We start from the raw sequence: 12616 nt of genomic DNA, 5'->3' as shown, positions 1-12616 counted from the left end.
CTGAAAAGGGCACCCGCGAACCTTCTGTGCACGGACGTGCTTCTGCACCCCGCGCCCCTCAAACCCTGCTGCTCCTCCTCGCGATGCTGAGGCTCACTCCTCCCGGTCCCCGCCCCGATCCCGCTTTCCGATTGGAGGAACTCAGCTGCTGGCCCGCCCCGGGATTTAAAGGGCCCGCTCCGCCGCGCCGCCCTGGGAGCCACTTGCTGGTCCCGGCCTTGCGGCCTGTGGGGGAGGCTGCCCGGTGGCGACGGTGGCAGCAGTGCGTGTCCCAGGTCCCCAGGACCACGGCTTCCTTTCTGCCAGGTAGGTCTTCAGTAGTATGCGCGCGGCTCCCACGTTCCCATCCTTAAGCTGGCCTCCTGGGCACTGATCTGTACCTCTTGTCTTGGGACCTCGACCGCATCACCTACAGGACTCCCTCCCTGGTATGTCCCCTGGCAACACTTCCACTTTCCTGCAATCCCTCGACCAGGGCAGGGCTTTGTTGGCGGCTTTTCGCTGAGTGGGGTGAGATGAAGCTCGATAAGGATACATCCATACAAGGGGATATGCACACGGCCCCTAAGTATCACGGACTCCCCCTTTCTGCTTTCAACACTGAGTGACTACCTTGGAAACCAAGGAGCCCACTTTTTCCGCCCCATTTGATATATAGGTCTGGAATGCATATCATTTTATCGTCATTGGACCGGACTGTTCACAGCATTCAAGATACACAGGTCCTTCATTTCCCGCGGGTCACAGTGCATCCAGAACACCCAGTGATATCACAGTTGGTGGCTCAGCCCGATTTACCTGATATTCACATCCTCCCTCAAGCCTTCCAATTCCACCTTGGGGTTTCAGCAACTTCCAGCTGAAGCACTGAGTGCACAAGTCCAAACCTTGATTGCGGGCAGCCCCCATGGACATCTTACTTCTTCTGTGTCCTCCCTTTGGCAGATCCATCTGTCCATCCATCTGTGTGGGTCCACAATGGCCACCTTCAGCCGCCAGGAATTTTTCCAGCAGCTACTGCAGGGCTGTCTCCTGCCTACTGTCCAACAGGGCCTTGACCAGATCTGGCTGCTTCTTACCATCTGCTTTGCCTGCCGCCTCCTTTGGAGGCTGGGTAAGTGCCTGCTACACTGTGTTCCACCACATAAGATTTATTCTTATCTGTCACATTCACGGCTGCCAAGCTATCCCGTACCCTGCCACATCCCTACCACCCCACATCCTGCCATGCCAATCCAGGCCCTTACAGGTCCAGCCCTACCACATCCCATTAAGCTAAGCCCCCATTCCACCACAACACATCACAAGCCACAGAGTGCCAAGCCACATCCTGTTAAACCAAGAATTGACCTTCAGCATTCCTGCACTCTGGGGTTGTGGATCCTGAGCTGTTTGTTCCAAGCTTATCAGTCAGATCCTGTAATGCTGATATTACAAGTATCATAGTGAAAGGTAACATTGTTACAAGGTTTGAAGAGTCTGCCAAGTTGAGATTTTCACAGAGTAGGCTTCCAAAATGTTAATGTTACGATTGTCTGTAATCAGGACATGGCAAAATTTCTGGGTTCTTAGCTTCCATAATGTTTTCACAATCGTAGTAAGGCAATGTCCAAATGAGAAAGTTCCAAGTCCCCAGGATTTCTATAGGATAGAGAGATTTCTGAAAACCAAAGGTTCTCCAATCTCTTTTTCCTTTTCATCTTAAATGAATGTTGTTTCCCCAGGTTTATTGTTTCGGTACATAGCAAAGCTACTGAAAAGCTGAAAGAATGCTAATATATATTTACATAAAATCAATCACCTTAGGTTCACACTTTGCCACAAGATATTGTTCCACCTTCCTACCTGTCCAAACAGCCATTATCTTTCAAAAATCATTTCAATAACCTGATGGTATCATGTCACTTTGCCCCAAGTCCTTCAGTATATGGTCCCTGAGTACAAAACACCCCGCCAACACACACACACAGCCATAGCCTCAGCCATCATCCCCACCCCTACAAATTTTTAATCCGGAAGTAATACTATCCAACATAAATTGATAATTTTTTCTTTCAGGGTCCCTGAAATGTCCTTAGTAGATGTTGCTTTTTAAATCCAGGCCTTGCCACACATGCCAGCTCTCCAGTACCAGCTTTGGGTCCCCTTCAACCCCTTTGCCTAGACTGGGCCCTATTACCCAAGTCCTCCTTCCTTTCTTGCCAGCCCACCAACCTCCTGCTTCTTGTTTTCCCTCTCTGTCTCTCTATCTGTCTCTCTGTGTCTCCTTCTCTCTCTCTCTCTCTCTCTCTCTCTCTCTCCCTCCCTCCCACCCTAAGGGTTACCGTCTTACCTGAAGCATGCAAGCACCGTGGCAGGTGGCTTCTTCAGCCTCTACCACTTCTTCCAGCTGCACATGGTTTGGGTCGTGCTGCTGAGCCTCCTGTGCTACCTCGTGCTGTTCCTCTGCCGACACTCCTCCCACCGAGGCGTCTTCCTCTCCGTCACCATCCTCATCTACCTGCTCATGGGGTATGGGTGTGCATCCTCACCCTCACCCGGTTGGCAGAAGGCAGGCAGGTCCCCAAGGCCTTGACGAAGTGGTCCAAAATAGGATGGCATGAGATTCTAAGAGAGAGAGGAGTCAGGGACCATCGTTCTACAAGGAGATACCAAAGAGTGACGTGTGTTCCTGCAGGAGACCGGAAACCTTTGTCCTTCTATGAGGCTGTACAGGATAGGCTGAACATTGGGCTTCCCCTGGAGGAGGGGGTCCTGGGGATTTTTTTTTTCCTTAATGTGTTGTATGGGTCAGGAAGGCAGAACCCCTTCAATACCTTGGGTGTTCCCTGTAGTGTTTGAAGCCCTAGGAGGCATAGGGCCAAGACCATCACCTTTTTTCCTCAGTGAGATGCACATGGTGGACACCGTGACATGGCACAAGATGCGAGGTGGGTAGCTCTGCCTCCCGCCTCCCGCCTCCCTTCTCCTGCTCATCTCCTAAAAGCCCCAGCCCTGACTCTTTCCTCCCTGACTTTGCCCCTTCATAAATCATCATACAGTGCAGGCCTCCCTCTTCCCCTGGAATCTATGTCTCTGTGTCTCTTTCTACCTATCATTGTGTCTCCCTTTCCTCTGACCTCACACCTGACACACCCTATCATTCATGGTGACATGCTTTTTTGTCCATACACTTGACCATGGGCCGCACACATAGGGGCCCAGATGATCGTGGCCATGAAGGCGGTGTCTCTGGGCTTCGACCTGGACCGGGGCGAGGTGGGTGCAGTGCCCTCACCAGTGGAGTTCATGGGCTACCTCTACTTTGTGGGCACCATCGTCTTTGGGCCCTGGATATCCTTCCACAGCTACCTACAGGCTGTCCAAGGCCGCCCACTGGTGAGCTCCTGGGTGGCCAGGTGGGCAGGGACTGTGGGAACCGCCATGGGGCAGTGCTCATGGATCCTTGATCCCACAGAGCAGCCGATGGCTGAAGAAGGTGGCCCGGAGCCTGGCGCTGGCCCTGCTGTGCCTTGTACTGTCCACTTGTGTGGGCCCCTACCTCTTTCCCTACTTCATCCCCCTCGACGGTGATCGACTCCTTCGCAAGTGAGCACAGCCTTCAAGGCCCCTGTTGTAGCAGTGAGGGGGTTGGGTAGAAGCCTGGGTCTTCCCAATTCTGAGCCTGTCTCTTAATGCTTCTGTCTGTCTTCTGTTACTACAGCAAGAAACGCAAAGCCAGGTAAATGAGGGCAGGTGCTGAGGGCAAGTGGGGTGACCAGGGCTGGGCCAGAGCCTTGGACCAAATGCTTCCAGACATCTGAATCTGACTGACCATCTACCCCATTAAAGCACAGAGACCTCAAGTGTCTGTCTATGGATGTCTGTTTGACCAAGATTGGTTCTGTGATTCCGTGTATGACTGACATTCCAACACTACTGTGTCTGGATGTTCTTGTGTTGTACCAATAGAAACTACTTATGTGACTGTAACGGAAAGTGGCAAGTGTGTATTAGTTGGTGATTCTAAACTATTACTTGAGGTAACAGTTGAATTGTTTGCCTGTGACCACTTGAGGTAACAGTTGAATTGTTTGCCTGTTTCCCTGCGTGTGGGACTGAGAATCTGGACTGGCTGGCTGTGCATTGTCAGTGGTGGGCTTTTGTGGCTATCACCTAGCTAGGGTAAATCTGGATCTGTGATTATCTGGAACTCTGGTCTGCCTGTACAGCATGCAGTGTGTGTGCTTGCTTATGATTGACTCTACTAGTTTGCCTTCTTGGACTGCTTGCCACTATCTGACTAAGGGTTATGACAAGCTATGAGCATGTGTCTATGTCTGCCCAGGACTGTATCTGGCTGGCTGCTAACTGTTTGTGTGACTGCTTTTCCTTACTCACTGGATCCTGTTATGGCTGATACTGAACAAGATTCCAAAAAGTTGCCAAGCATGTTGGCAAACTCCTTTAATCCCAGAACTTGGGAGGCAGAGGCAGGAGGATCTCTGAGTTCAAGGCCAGCCTGGTCTACAGAGTTCCCGGACAGCCAGAGCTACACAGAGAAACCCTATCTCGAAAAGCCAGAGAGAGAGAAAGGGAGTTCAAAAATTGGAATCACTTGAGCAGTGTCCTTGAGTTAAACAGCTGGGCACAAAGCCCTAGGCCTAATTGAAGTACCTATATGTTTTGCAATACAGGATGCTGTCTGCTTTTGACATTGTCTGTGAAATTGACAGTGTGTGTGTGTGTGTGTGTGTGTGTGTGTGTGTGCATGGTAGGCATTTAATTGTATCTGTATCTCACACGATTTTATTTTATTGTCTTATAAGGTGGCTAAATCTGATTAGGAGAGCCCAGCAGCTAAGAACACTTTTGTCTGGCTGTGTGGTCATTTTAGTGCGTAGGGCCATGTCATATGCCAACTCACCCATTCATTTGAGCCACATGAAACCAGTCACCTGACAATGTATGTGTGTGACCATCATAGTCTGCCTCTTTTGCTACCATGTTTCTGTCTTATCTATGAAGAAGTCAGGCCAACTTCCAGGCTCTCTCTGACTCTCTTTTCTCTCTTCTCTGCTGCATTCCTGACCCCTGGGCGCCCTAGGGGCACCATGGTAAGGTGAGTCCACAAGGCTGGGATACTGTGAAACATGGGGGGGGAGGTGTCATGTCAGGGCCTGAATATAATGCCTCTCTTCCTGGCACTCTCTTCACAGGTGGCTACGAGCCTACGAGAGCGCTGTCTCCTTCCACTTCAGCAACTATTTTGTGGGCTTTCTGTCTGAGGCCACAGCCACGTTGGCCGGGGCTGGCTTCACGGAGGAGAAGGACCACCTGGAATGGTGGGGAGGGCTTTGGGGCCCCTTCTCCTACAGGGTGCTGCCTGGAGGAAATGTAGGGTGGTGGGAGGTGTTCCTGGGAAGGGAGCAGTCAAACCAAAGGCATAGCAGCTACATAGCTTGAGATACCAACTGTAATAGAATGTCTGTTTTGCCCACAGGGACCTGACAGTCTCTAGACCACTGAATGTGGAGCTACCCCGGTCCATGGTGGAAGTTGTCACAAGCTGGAACCTACCCATGTCTTATTGGTTAAATAACTGTGAGTCACTAAGTCATTACTCCAGAAAAGTTGGTAACACAGAGCCTTTCATATGGTTGTACAGCAAACATTTACTGAGCAGCTACTGTGTGATAGGCACTGAAGATACACATCAGGGGCCCTTAGTGTATCTCAGTTTGTAGAATGCTTGCCTTTCACAAAGCTCAAGACTGGATCCCCAGCATGACATAAACACTGGGTGTGTGGCACTTGCCTGTAATCCCAGCTCTATGGAGGTTGAAGCTTGAGGGTCAGAAGTACAAGGTCATCCTCAGCTACATAGAACTGTTTTAGGTCAGCCTTGGAGACATGAGATCCTGTCTCAAAAACAAGATATCTTAGGGACAACAACAAAACTGCCCACAATATTTGCTAACCTGGTAGAACTGGCAATTTGGAGGAGAGATACTAAGTAAGAAAAAAATATACCACAGTAAATAGTAATAATGATGTTGAAACAGGAAGAGAGGAATAGGGAGTGGTTCGGAAATTTTACATAATTTATCCAGGGAAAATTTCACTGCCACTTCAGGAAGATCTAAGGAAAGTGAAGGAGCAAGGAATGGAGATCCCCAGGGGAGGAATGTGGCAGATGGTGAGAACAGCAGGTGCAAAGGCCCTGAGGTGGGAGTTTGCTGGTGTGTATGACAGACAACAAGAAGGTCCATGGTTGGGGGAATGGGAATGAGACTCCATGGTGGGGCTTTGCAAGCCTCTGAGTTGCATCCCCAGAATTGGAAGAATTAAGGTCTCTTGGCAGGCTCAGCAAGGAGGGGTAGAAGTAAGACCTGAGAGATCCTCTAGAGGCTCCTGGACCACTGAGAAGCCTTTGTCTTTTTCTCAGACTCAGACAGTCACTCTGGATTGGGCTGGTATCTGAGGAGAGTCTTCTGGGTTGTAACTGGATCCCTCTGGGTTTTTGTTTTTTTGTTTTTTGTAACTGGATTCCTTTGGTTAGATGGAGGAAAGTAGAGGGAAGAAAGGATGAATGATAGCAGTGAAGGGGCCACTGTCACTGATTGTGAATCATCAAATAATGGTGGCAACAGCACTTCAGAAGTGGGATTCTGCAGGAAAAACTGATAAGATTTGCTAAGCGTGTGGGTGTGTGGGAAGGTAGAACTTTGCCCTGGGAACTTGGAAAGGGGGGAGGGTTGGCATTGAATGACCTTGAAGAGTCTGGCTGAAGCAAGCTGGAAGAAAGGCTTGTGACAGTTGAGGACATCACAAAGACTTTATCCTGAGTGGTCCCTACCAGTGACTCCCTCAAATGGCTGGTGGAAGTTCCAGCAGTCTTGACCTGTTTCTCTCCCACCTGCAGATGTTTTCAAGAACGCACTCCGCCTGGGGACCTTCTCTGCTGTGCTGGTCACCTATGCAGCCAGTGCCCTCCTGCATGTGAGCAGACCTCGATCAAGGGAAGCTGGGTGGGGGTATCAGAGCCTCCTCTTCACTCTCCTTGTCCCCTTCCCCCGGGTCTCCAGGGCTTCAGTTTCCACCTGGCTGCAGTACTGCTGTCCCTGGCATTTATCACATATGTGGAACACGGTGAGTGCTGAGCCCTATGGTCTGTTTCTGGGAGGTAGTATCCAGTGTTTCCTAAGGCTAACCTTTCCACACTGTCCAGTCCTCCGGAAGCGCCTGGCTCAGGTCCTCAGCGCCTGTATCTTGTCGAAGCGTTGTCTGCCAGACTGTTCACATCGTCATCGCTTGGTGAGGGTTCATCACGGGTAATCTTGTACCCAACACTACCCTTCAAAAATGTCACTTCTGTCTCCGTCTTGTGTCTGTCTCTGAGTGTCCAGCCTCCTCTTCTGGTGCCTGAGCCATTCCTAAAACCTCACCTCTATTCACTGCATCTGTTTCTGTAATAGGCATTTATTGAGCACCTGCTGCATACACAACCTGGCATTCGTTCCCCCAATGAACAATTTATTGAGCACCTGATGGTTCTAGGTGCTGGAGACAGAGTGGTGAACAAAGCAGGCCAAAGTCCTGGCCCTGTGGGACAAACATTTTAATTGGGGAGTCAGGAAAGTCAGTCAAGGCTAATCATAGTTTATCAGGTTGTGAGTAGCACTAAAGTATAAGGGAAACGGGATGGGAAGTATGGTGGTGGTGGTTTCCCTTTTCATTGGGAAGATCAGGAAAGCCTCCACGGGTGAGGTAACTTGTAAGTCTTTAAGTAAAGGAGGTAAGGGCGGGATGCAGCTTAGGAATAGGAAAGACCCAGTATAAAAGTCACACCCCAACATGGGAATCTTTGAGCAAAAGTGAAGAGGCCAGTGTGGCTTGAGCAGAGAGTACGTGGGAAAGGGAAAAGATGGGTCCTCTAGGTCAGGGTGGGATTTGGTTTGGTTTTGTTGTTGTTTTCATTCTGTTTGCCATAAGAAATGCAGACAACCTCACATTTGTCTCCCACCTGGCAATGATGCTCATCAACATAACCCCTGGCTCAAAGCCCCACCATTCTTCCTCCTCTGCCTGAATGCTCGCATCTCCCCCACCTGGACGCCCTCGTGGTTACCAACACCCTCGTCCTTGGATACCTCTGAGCTCCCATAAGAGGCTACTTGAACCATCTCTTTCCTATCTTGGGGTACCCTGGGCATCCTCATTCCCGGAACCCACAGTGCCGTGTGTCCCCCCTGGGCTTCCCTGCACAGGTGGTGGTGGGGGACAGTGAGCAGGTCCAGCTGCCAACTATATGTATCTGTCCCCCACAGGGCCTGGGGGTACGAGCCTTAAACTTGCTCTTTGGGGCCCTGGCTATCTTCCACCTGGCCTACCTGGGCTCCCTGTTTGATGTCGATGTGGATGACACCACAGAGGAGCAGGTGAGGTGGGGCCCTGGGCTGGGAGGTGAATCAGGGATCGCAGTTACTGTTTGGGAGAACCTTAAAGACCAAGGCAGTGAAGCCAAGCCAAGGTCATATGTCTTAGCTTGTACAAATGCCTTGTTCCAACTTTCCCATTGTCTCTCAAATTTAGTCATACCTCTGTCTTTTTCCTTTTAGTAAACTGCAATATTTACTTATTTACCCTCTCAATTTCCTTCTATTGAGATAGGCTACAAAATCCAGGCTTCTCTCTTTCTCCCTTTTTAACTGTTAGGAACTGAACCTAGGTCCTGCCTCATGTTAGATATACGTGTTACACACCTCCTAGCACCAGGTTTTACTTCTGTTTATAGCTTTGATTGAGACACGGCCTCCTGTGTTCCAAGCTGGCCCCAAACTCACTGTTTAGCCAAAGTGACCTAGAATTTCTGATCCTCCTGCCTGCACCTCCCACCTAGGATTCTTGGCATGCACCACCACACCCAGTTTTATAGGCTGCTAGTGATGAAACCAAGGGCTTGGTGCAAGATGTTGTAAGCACTCCATGTTATACACTGAGCCCCAGGTTTGTGTGTAAGAGAGAGAGAGAGAGAAACAGAGAATCGTGTAGCCCAGACTCACCTCAAGCTTATTATGTAGCCAAAGACAACCTTGAACTTGTAATCTTCCTACCCCCCTTCTCTTGTGCTAAATTATAGACATGGGCCTCTAGGCCCAGTTTTTGCCATGCTGGGGATGGAATCCAGGGCTTCCTGTGTGCTGTGTGCTCACTTTACCAACTGAGCTACATCCCTAGCCCTGGGTTCTGCTTTAAAATGCTATGTTCCTTGGAATAATGATACATGTGGATAGGTGCTAGCTACCTTGTATGCTGAAGTAGGAATGTCCTGTGAGCCCAGGCATGTTGCCACCTGTGCAATATAACTGAGACCTATTTAAAAAAAAAAAGTTCACCTTAAAATTTCTATACATATTATGGAGACAGGCTTTCTCTGTGTAGCCCTGGTTGTCCTGGACTCACTCTGTAGACCAGGCTGGCCTCAAACTCATAGAGATCACCTACCCCTACCTCCAGAACGCTGAAACTAAAGGTATGTGCCACCACCCCTGGCTGTATATTGTTTGTTCATGTCAAGTATACAAATTTCAGGTATATTCATTTTACAATTGAGAACAATTTGAAAAGTAGTTCATATGGCTTTTAAAGAATCTAAAATTTGCTTTTCTTTTAGTTAAGTTTTACTTTTTGTCTTTTTGTTTTGTTCTTTTGAGATGGGATGTCATTGTTCCCCATATTAGTCTCAACCTCCATATCCTTCTGTCTTAGCCCCTCCAATACTTGGATTTTTAAATTCTGTTGTTTTTGAGACAGGGTTTCTCTGTGTAGCCCTGGCTGTCCTGGAACTCACTGTGTAGACCAGGCTAACCTTGAAATGTGTTTTAATTCTTTTCAAAAGATTTGCTTATGTTTTTTATATATATGGGCATTTTGTCTGCATCTAAGCACGCCAGAAGAGAGACTCATATCCAACAGGACTACAGTTGCAGATGGCTGTAAGCCACCATGTGGGTGATGGGAATTGGACTATGGACTTCTGGAAGAGTAGCCAGCCAATGTTCCTGCTGAATCATCTCTCCAGCCTCAATTTTTATATTGTTAATTGGAAATAAAATTTTATGTTTTGTCCTAATTAAAATCATTTTTAGGGCTGGAGAGATGGCTGTGTTAAGAGCACTGTTATACTCTTCCAGAGGTCCTGAGTTCAATTCCCAGCAACCACATGGTGGCTCACATACAAGATATCCTCTTCTGGCATGTAGGTGTACATGCAAATAGAGCACTCATATACATAAAATAAATAAATATTTTTTAAAAATATTTTTAAATTTTTATTCAAATTGAGTGTAGAAAATTTGGGTGTGCAACCCAGCATGGTGACGCATGCACTCAGCACTCAGGAGGCAGAAGCAGGTAGGTCTCTGAACTCAAGCCAATCTGGTCTATAGAGCCAGTTCTAGGGGAGCCAGAGTAATACAGAGAAACCCTGGTTCCTAAAAAAAAAAAAAAAAAGTATAGAAATAAAAATATGGTGGGAGGTGTGTGTTTCTATTTTGTTGTTAGTATTTCAGTCCTGAACTCAGGCTGGCTTTAAACCTGTATGTCAAATCTGGGCCTCCCTTGTGCCATGATTACATTTGTCACCAGGCAGTGGTAATGCATGCCTTTAATTCCAGCACTTTCGAGGCAAAGGCCGGCTGGTCTCTGATTTAAAGGCCAGCCTGGTCTGCACAGCAACTTCTAGGACAGCCAGGACTACACAGAGAGCTTTTGTCTCAGGGGGAAAAAAAAAGATTAAATGTGTCAACCATCATGCCCACTTTGGTTTCTTTTTAGATAAAAAGATCCTTCCTGCTTCATCCTACCAATAGATGAGATTACTGGCATGTACCATCATGCCAGGCTTTAACATTTCTTAAAACATTTTAGGGCCAAGTGTGGTGAAAAATGCTTTTAGTCCCAGCACTTGGAGGCAGAAGCAGGTGGATTTCCTTGAGTTTGAGGCCATCCTGGTCTATACAGTAAGTTCTAGTCCAGCTAGGGCTGTATAGAGAGACACTATCTCAAACAAACAAGCAAACAAAAAATACTTTAAGACTGGGAGTGTAGCTCAGTGGTAGAGCCCTTGTCTACCATGCTTGGAATAAATGATCCTTAACACCTTAAAACAAACAAAAAGTAAGTATTGTAGATTCTCACTGCAAAATGTCCAAGCAATCACTTGTTTTCATTTATTAACTATTTTTATCAAAGCATATCAAACATACACACAATATATTTTAATTTATTTCCCCCATTTTTTCCCCTTGAGACAGGGTTTCTCTGTGTAGCTCTGGCTGTCCTAGAATTCACTATGTAGACAAGGCTGGCCTCAAACTCAGAGATCACCCTGCCTCTGCCTCCTAAGTGCTTCGACTAAACGTGTTCCTTACCATGTCTTGCTTTCCCCAGTTTTTTATGTACATAACATCTTTATTCTTTTTTATTGCAAAAAATGCAACATGGTTTACTTTGTCCCTTTTTGGTAGACACTCAGATTTCAAGTGGTTTCATATACAAATGACTTCAATCACAATCCAGCACATTCTCTTATTTTTTAAATGGCTTTTTTTTTGGCATATGGAAATCAAAACCTGGGGCCTCCTGTGTGTAGACATACACACCGTCCCATTAAGCTATACACTCAGCTCCTTAAAATAACCTTTAAAGAATTAAAAAAAAAACTGTATCTGGTCACCCTTCATAAGTACATAGACCCTTCTGTTGCTTAGGTATATGAAGGAGTACCAGAACATCCCTGGGCAAAGAATGGGTTTTCCTGAGACTCACTGTCTTTGTTGAATTTCAAAACCATGACCTCTTTCTCTCCCACAGGGCTACGGCATGGCATATACTGTCCACAAGTGGTCAGAGCTCAGCTGGGCCAGTCACTGGGTCACTTTTGGATGCTGGATCTTCTACCGTCTCATAGGCTGAGGCATATGACCCTCCCTCATAATCCCTTCCAGTACCCCTCCTTAGGGTAACAACTCTGATGGGGTATAGGGAAGGCCCTTTCTCTACTCCTTGACCCCTCTCCATTCTTGAGCCCCAAACACCCCTACACACAACAGACAAACACACACAGCCTTTCCATGCCTGTCAATCCTCACCCCACCACCAGGCACCAGGCGGGAAGAGGGTGGTCCTTGTTGAGGCCTAGGAGTGGTGGATACTTGAGAAAGGAGGGAGGAGCAGATCTGGGGCCTCCCTGCCTGCCTTCTCCCTTTTTATATGCAGTTTGTTATTGTCAAATAAAAGTAGAAATACACCATAGCCTCGTTCTTCACTGATAGGAGGAGAAAGCAAAGAAGGTTACACCACAGATAAGGGTTTGGAAACTGAAAATCTTGAGGTGGGGCCAGATTGTGATCTGTTTGAGATGAATTTAAGATTGTTTATATTAAGCCAGGCATGCCTTTAATCCCAGCACTTGGGAATAAATAAGAGTATCTCTGTAAATTCGAGGTCAGTTTGGTAAAACAATTATTTATTTTTTGCTAATAAGCCCAGGATGGCAGGGTTCGGATACTGCTTGCCTGGAGCAAAAACAGATTTTTGTCAGGGGAGGCTTAATAATACATGATAGAAAATC

General features: G+C 47.6%; 1 protein-coding gene across 3 annotated transcripts; it reads left to right on the top strand.

Moving 5' to 3' along the window:
* Positions 1 to 246: 246 nt before the first annotated feature.
* On the top strand, positions 247 to 12289 carry Porcn (porcupine O-acyltransferase). Of its 3 annotated transcripts, none has more exons than XM_055617286.1 (15): positions 247 to 306; positions 946 to 1114; positions 2319 to 2511; positions 2887 to 2930; positions 3197 to 3378; positions 3458 to 3588; positions 3704 to 3721; positions 5087 to 5101; positions 5199 to 5324; positions 5483 to 5583; positions 6905 to 6981; positions 7068 to 7131; positions 7211 to 7296; positions 8310 to 8420; positions 11857 to 12289. In XM_055617286.1, the coding sequence occupies exons 2-15, from the start codon at positions 979 to 981 to the stop codon at positions 11956 to 11958; spliced, it is 1386 nt and encodes a 461-aa protein (XP_055473261.1). In that variant the 5' UTR covers positions 247 to 306; positions 946 to 978; the 3' UTR covers positions 11959 to 12289. The 3 variants fall into 3 exon arrangements, with proteins under 3 accessions (XP_055473261.1, XP_055473263.1, XP_055473262.1); XM_055617287.1 differs by lacking the exon at positions 247 to 306 and adding an exon at positions 667 to 722; XM_055617288.1 differs by lacking the exon at positions 3704 to 3721.
* Positions 12290 to 12616: the final 327 nt, after the last annotated feature.

This window comes from Psammomys obesus, unplaced genomic scaffold (genome assembly GCF_907164565.1).
Source record: "Psammomys obesus unplaced genomic scaffold, mPsaObe1.curated_primary_1811, whole genome shotgun sequence".
NCBI classification, from domain to species: domain Eukaryota; kingdom Metazoa; phylum Chordata; class Mammalia; order Rodentia; family Muridae; genus Psammomys; species Psammomys obesus.
The sequence above is the reverse complement of the archived record's forward strand: the minus strand, read 5'-3'. Positions and strand labels throughout refer to the sequence as shown.